The 7289-nt window shown below is 32.7% G+C and overlaps 2 protein-coding genes across 2 annotated transcripts; both read left to right on the forward strand.

The window, feature by feature from the left end:
• The first annotated feature begins 1169 nt into the window (after nucleotides 1-1169).
• LOC127251594 (auxin-induced protein 15A-like) lies at nucleotides 1170-1694 on the forward strand. Its single transcript, XM_051275341.1, has one exon. The coding sequence runs from the start codon at nucleotides 1227-1229 to the stop codon at nucleotides 1497-1499; it is 273 nt and encodes a 90-aa protein (XP_051131298.1). The 5' UTR covers nucleotides 1170-1226; the 3' UTR covers nucleotides 1500-1694.
• A 3455-nt stretch (nucleotides 1695-5149) lies between these two features.
• On the forward strand, nucleotides 5150-5638 carry LOC127252071 (auxin-induced protein 15A-like). The gene has a single exon (XM_051276083.1). It carries the CDS (start codon nucleotides 5153-5155, stop codon nucleotides 5516-5518), a length of 366 nt encoding a protein of 121 aa, XP_051132040.1. The 5' UTR covers nucleotides 5150-5152; the 3' UTR covers nucleotides 5519-5638.
• The last annotated feature ends 1651 nt before the right edge of the window (nucleotides 5639-7289 follow it).

Consider the following 7289-nt stretch of genomic DNA (forward strand, 5'->3'; position numbering starts at 1 on the left):
ACCAACTTTTGAGGACTTTTTATTTGGATATTTTATTTTTGTACTTGAAATTGGATGAAATTTGCACTTTTCATCCAAAAATAATCCCCACAACAGAACTTCTCACTTGGCCACAACATCCAACATTTTTTGGCCATCCAAGATCACTTAGGCCTCCAATAAGTATTTTTCTACTTTTGGGGCTTTTTTTTTTTTTTTTTCATTTGAAAATTTTCTTATTTTTTGTTTATTTCCTTTGGCTTTTATGGTTTACGATTCTATAAATATCTCTCATAAAATATCAAATCAAATATATTTTTTCTCTTACAAAACATCAAATCAAATACTAATTTTTTAATTTTTCTAAACTTCCAAATTTCCAAAAACCTCAAAAAAAAAAAAAAAAAAAAAAAAAAAAAAAAAAAAAACAAAAAAACAAAAAAAAACCTCTATCTAAACAAACCCCTAACCTTTTGTTTTGTATTCGAATCCTTTGATGACAATTGCGCTATCTCGATTCTTGTATTGGCATGCATCAAGAAATCTATCAAACTATCTTCAATCGTGCTTTTCAGCACCTGAGCCAACGCATATTCGGAGAACAAAGGAGAAATTGCAGTGATCACATCACAGGACAAGAAGTCTGTAAAAAAGATTCATATTACCACACGATAACTTAGGATTAAGATGTAGTTATGACCTCACCAATAACTCATTCGTTTCGAACATTTTTTAATCCGTTAGCAAGCACAATCACATGACATGCCAAAATTTTCTTGCATCAGAAACTATGTGGACCTTTGATGCAACAGCATTTACATTATTTCGATAATCACATGGTGGACCAATGCTCTGAAGAATGCCATTCAAATTTTTAGTTGACAACGAGAGATGGGTCGGTCTGATTTATTGCAGAAGAGACACTTGACGGATATGTACATAATGTCCTAAGGAGACCAATTTTCGACTACAAAAATTGTGGTATTTTCTTATCCTAATTATTTTAGAAAGACAACTGCACTTATTTGCCATGTGCTTATATTTCATTAGTTCATAGGCAACACCTATCCTACTCAAAATGTTGGCCACTTGATCGAACATTTAGTACGTAGACCACATTTCTTTGTTTCTTGCCTATATATATACAGCACAAAATGCAGATTAAAATCAACAACTCTTACAAGCCTTAATTTCTTACAAAACATACATTCATCAAAGTCTCATTTTCTTGCTCAATACAACCAACAATGGCCATTGTACAGAAGCTGAGATGGTCTTTATCAAGCGAAAGAAGATCAGCCGAGGTTCCAAAGGGGCACTTAGCCGTTTACGTTGGGGAGAGCAGCGAAAAGAAGAGGTTTGTTGTTCCGGTGTCTTATTTGAAGAATCCTATGTTTCAAGAATTGCTGTCTCAAGCTGAGGAGGAATTCGGGTTCCATCATCCAATGGGAGGCCTCACCATTCCATGCAGCGAGGATTTATTCGTCGATCTCACATCCCACTTGAACAAGCAGCAATAAATTAAATACATACATGTGTAGATAAATAGATAGAAAGATTGTTAGGTAACGAGACAGATTCTTGTATTGTTTTCTGGGGCATTTATCCCTTCATTTATTGAGGACTTTTTTTCGCCCGGACAAGAACTGTAAAATCCTTAATTACCAGAAAAATTATACTGCACAAATACATTGCAAGAAAAAGCATGTCGATCAATTTCATAATGTAACGCATTACATGATTCGGCCAGTAACTCAGCAGTATATTCATCGTAATAACACAGTAATTCCAAATTCCAATCCTTTTATGTATCTACCCCAGTAAAAATGATAAATTAAAGACAATAGACAGCTAAAATAGGCCGATTATGGATTCTGATCCTGCTTAGAAGGGCTGTATAAAATCCTCTGGTCAGGAAATCCCTGCATTGTTTAAATCAGTTGATAAGCATAAGTATGTCTGCTTCCATTTTCTTAACTCGCAAACTCAGTCCTTTTCTCTTTCAAAATACATCAATTATTTTATTTTATTGAATTAAATAATAGTAGCTTTTGTGTTTGTTACTCACAAGCGTTAGGATGATCAATGATATTATTGAGCACTTCACTCACAAGCGTATATTAGAAAAACAAATAAGTGATAAATAGACAATATACAAATGTTAATATAATATAATGAATTGACCACGTATGATTAGCAGTGGGCAAAAAAATTGAATCAAACCGTCGAACCGATGAATCGAACTGCATTGAACCGAATTTTCAGTTAACCGAACAAGTTCGGTTCGAATACAAATACCGGATATTTGATATTGTTTTGTTCGGTTAACCAAACCGAATATATTTATATATTTATATTATTATATTTTAAAATTTATATTAATAATTATATTCGGTTCGGTTTCTGTTCGGATATTTGAAATATTTGCAAATATTTGTATTTAATTAGAATTTAAATTATTTTTTAATATATATATTATTTCAATTTTGGTTTGGTTCGGATACGGTTCGCAATTTCGAATATTTGTTCGATTCGATTCGAATATTAAATACCTGCATATTTGCAAATACTCAAACCGTACTCACCCGTACATATTATAATATTCCACACCACACATGTCACTATTGATCTAAGCACATGTCACATATTTGCACAACTAACAATTGACAATTTATATTAATATAATACAATATACATATTTGTTGTTTAAAAAACAACTATATATCATTACAATGTGCTGAGTCAACACCATAACCAGGCCACCCCTTAACCAATATATTTTCCGAATATAAGTTTAATGATTCAATGTCTATTAAGAAATATAACCAGCTCAATCGTTTTGAAACGCTGGTATTCAATTTTCTATGATGTAATGAATTTTATGAATTCTATTATCCGAATTGAAAGGGAAACAGAGTAAGAAGACTGTGACAAGTCAGTCAGTGTGATTTATTAAGTGTAGGGACATTTGATCTTGATGGTATAAGGACAACCTTTTGGAACTCAAAGAATTGTAATATTTGAAAATACATATAACTAAGTATGATCGATGTTCACCATTTCATCAAGTTGATATTATTGGAAATCATAAATTATATCCTTGATCTTCTCTCCATCGTATATAGCCTTTTCATGTATAACCCAATATTCTAGCCTTTTTCTTTACTAGCCTTTTTCTTGTTGTATAAGTATACCTTTCGGCATAATAATTTCATCGACCTTTGATATCAATTTGTATATATATATATATATATAAAGTGTGTATGACTGAACTTATAACTACAATCAACATGTCCACCGAAAATCTCGGTTCAGATAGATATATTTAGAACTTTTGAGTTATAGAAATGATAAAAAATTGAATATTTGGTTTTATGTTTTACGAGAAGAAATATAAATTTGGTGTTATATTTTTTAAAATATTATTATCCATAAATAGTGCCAAAACTGGAAAAAAGTGAACGTAAATAGAGTAAATGCCTTATTAATTCATGATGAAGAGGAAAATCCGAAGAGGGTTACTTTGAGATCTTTTGGACAGCATCTATATGCCAGAAATAATATTGCATTCATGTTTTAACATGCGATCATTTTCGAAAGCTGGCTATGAAATTTTCTGAATGATGTCTAGTTAAGATTTGAGACATTTGGGACAACGTTTCGACAGCCACAAAGTAAATTGTAGTTACTGTTTATCAACTCTAGGGTAACTATAATGGAAAAACATTACAATTTATAGACAATGGCCATCCAACAGATGCTGCGACGATCCTTATCAAGCGAAAGAAGTTCAGCAGATGAAGTTCCGAAGGGGCAGTTGGCTGTTTAGGCTGGCGAGAATGAACAAAAGTGATTTGTTATTTTTGGTGTGTCCTACTTGAACCATACTTTGTTCCAAGAATTTCTGCTTCAATCAGAAGAGGAGTTCGGGTTCTATTATCGGATGGGTGGCCTGATTTATTCATCGATCTCATGTCTCAAGTGAGCATAGCATAATGTATATATGGACAGTATAGAGACACTTAAACATAGATAGCTAGAATTGGTTCTTCTTAATTTGTCCTGGCTCTGATCCTTTTATTACACTTGGCCTGGAAATTAAAGAACTGGAACTCTTGTAAAAAATTAGAGTTGTAAGAAACACATTGCAGAGTAAGAACATTCATTGTCCAAGTGTGATTTGGCAGTCTACACAATTCTCCTTGTTAATATTCCTCTCAGAATGTAGCTTTTAACACTAAAAATAATTACTTGTTAATGCAAGCTTGTGTGGATCAGTACTGTATTGTGTGGATTATTATAATGTTTTACGGATTCATATAATATATTTGTATTATATTAACAAAATCAATCGCCACATCTATTGTGTGGATACGTCATGTGGTCATTAGGGCTGATCAGCGTCTTAACTTCTGCCGGACTGTAAGAAATCTGTTGAATTACGTCACCTGTTCTCAAAGAGCAAATATTATTAACTGGACTTTCTTTCTTGTCTGAAAGCTGTCCTCCTAAATACTGCAATGTAGTTCATGTTGAAATAAGATTTGCATAAACCAAGATTGTGTGCTCTTACAATTCTTTACAAGAAGAAAGTGCAGTGATCTCAGGACAACCAAAATCTTTAATAAAGAATCATGTTATTTTGCCACCTGATAACTTCAGAACAATAACTTAGGATTCAGACAGCAGGAGATGACCTCATGAAAAACTCCTTTTGTCGAACATTTTTGTATCTGTTAAGAAGCACAATCACATGAGCTGTTAATTTCTTCTTGCAACAGAACCAATGTGGACCTTCCATGCAATAACATTTGCATTAATTTGGTCAGTCACATGGTGGACCGATGTTTGCAGGTTGGGAAGGAAGGCTGGTATTCAAATTATTCAGAGACTCTGTTGATAGTGAAAGACTGCAAATGGTTTGTCTGATTTATTGCACTAGAGACCACTTGACCGGTACATAATGTCCTATGGGGACCATATTATCGACTACAAAAATTGTGGTATTTTCTGATTCTAATGATTTTAGAATGACAACTGCATTTATTTTGCCATGTGCTTATGTCTCATTAGTTCATAGGCAACACATATCCTACTCAAAATGTTGGCCACTTGATCGAACATTTAGTACACAACATTTCTTGATTTCTCGCCTATATATACACAGCACAAAATGCAGAGATTAAACTCAACATCTCTTACAAGCCTTCAATTTCTTACAGAACATACATTCATCAAAGTCTCAGTTTCTAGCCCAATACAACCAACAATGGCCATCATGCAAAAGCTGAGACGGTCTTTATCAAGCGAAAGAAGATCAGCCGAGGTTCCAAAGGGGCACTTAGCCGTCTACGTTGGGGAGAGCAGCGAAAAGAAGAGGTTTGTTGTTCCGGTGTCTTATTTGAAGAATCCTATGTTTCAAGAATTGCTGTCTCAAGCTGAGGAGGAATTCGGGTTCCATCATCCAATGGGAGGCCTAACCATTCCCTGCAGCCAAGATTTATTCGTCGATCTCACATCCCACTTGAACAAGTTGTAAAGTATACACACGTAGATTGATATAGAGATTGATAGATGGATGGATAGATAGATAAGATCGATTTTTTGTATTGTTTTTGGGGGCATTTATCCTTTTATGTAAATGAAGGATTTTTTAATATTTATTTTGTCCGGGCAAGAACTGCAGTCCCTTACAGTCCATAAACTCATTGCAGAAAAAACCTGTGGATCAAGAACATGTATATACATATCATCATCCCCATTCCCAGTATCCTCCGCCATTAATTAATCCTCGCTTTGACTCACAGATATATATATGAATGAAATATATATATCATAAATATTTTATATGTTATATCTTTAATATTTTAATAAAAGCATAATATTTTAGTAAAAATATAAAACTCATTATTATATATTTTATAATTTAATAAAAAGCATTAAAATAAATAAATTTATCAAAAATTTTGATTTTTGTTTATGCAATTTTGAGTTTTTGGTTTGACTCAAAATTTGGGATATTTTTTTTTCTTACATCCATATTTTCAGATTGGTTCGAATTTGATAAAATCCGATTCGAAAATACAAATGTTCTTCACCCCTTTGTTTTTCTTGCAGTAAATTTTTTATGAATTATATGCAAAAATTTATATGATGTGTCATGTGTTTATTTGAATTTATTGTTATAACGTAATTTTCAATATATTACACAAATGATTTATATTTTATGACAACATATTATTTATTAAATTGAAGAGATTGTTTTCTGCACGAGAATCTCCATTGGAGTCTTGTTTGCCTAGGCTGGCGTTGATCCTATTGAGCTGCACTATGATAGTCATAGCGAACCATGCATCCGCTCCTGCCGTGCTTCCATGTCTACACAGTGATTGTCGTAATTGGGACTACTAACGTACTTTATGACATTGGTGAATAAAATATACTATATATTATATGTATTGTTCGTATTAAAGGAAAAATATAGTACAATATAAATTGATTGACTTATTTTCACTTGGTTCGCCTTCGTGTGTAGTAATCATGCCCGTTGTGGCGCTTTGTATGCGCCCGCTCATAAGTGGCTCATTTCTCGAGATCCTACCGTCATAATTTGTATAAGTTCTTTAAAGAAATATCTTAATTCTCTGTAATATTTGTACTACTATGTAATTATAAATTTACCATCTTTTTCATCTCCAAGTTCTTGAGGACATTCTAGAGGTCCATGCCTCCCTCCATTTCTTGATCGTGCTCTCTTCCTGTTGTGGCTAGAACAAATTTCATACAACCATTTCTTGTATGTTTCTGCCGCCGGCTGAATAACCTAAAGATGTACCTGTCGTCTCGCGCACCTTTATCTTGATACCGCCGTCGTTAATTGTCAGGTGCTTCCATGGAATGCGAAGTCCCAAGCCCACCTATTTTTGTTCTCGATTGTTTTTGTACACTACCAAAAATTACTTCCCTCGGTCACAGCTAATTTGTTTCGTTTATGTTAGGTATAGATTTTTAGGTATTGTATAATATGCAAGTGATTAACAAATATATTAGTGAAAATAATGATGATTTAATAAAATAATAATTATAAATTAAGATGATTAAATAATTTAATTAAAATAAAAAATTATAAATTATAATTTGAAAATGTTATTAAAGTATTGAGGGGAAGAAATAATTTTGAATTTGGAAAAGAGGGGTGTTGGAGTTAATGCATTTTAATTACATTAATATGTTGTGGTGATTTAGTTTTTCTATGATTGTCTGATGAAGTTTTTTATGTCTCATATTTATGTTATTATAAAATATTCTGT

The sequence above is a fragment of the Andrographis paniculata genome, unplaced genomic scaffold, assembly GCF_009805555.1.
Source record: "Andrographis paniculata isolate CXL003 unplaced genomic scaffold, ASM980555v1 Contig12END, whole genome shotgun sequence".
Taxonomy (NCBI): Eukaryota; Viridiplantae; Streptophyta; class Magnoliopsida; order Lamiales; family Acanthaceae; genus Andrographis; species Andrographis paniculata.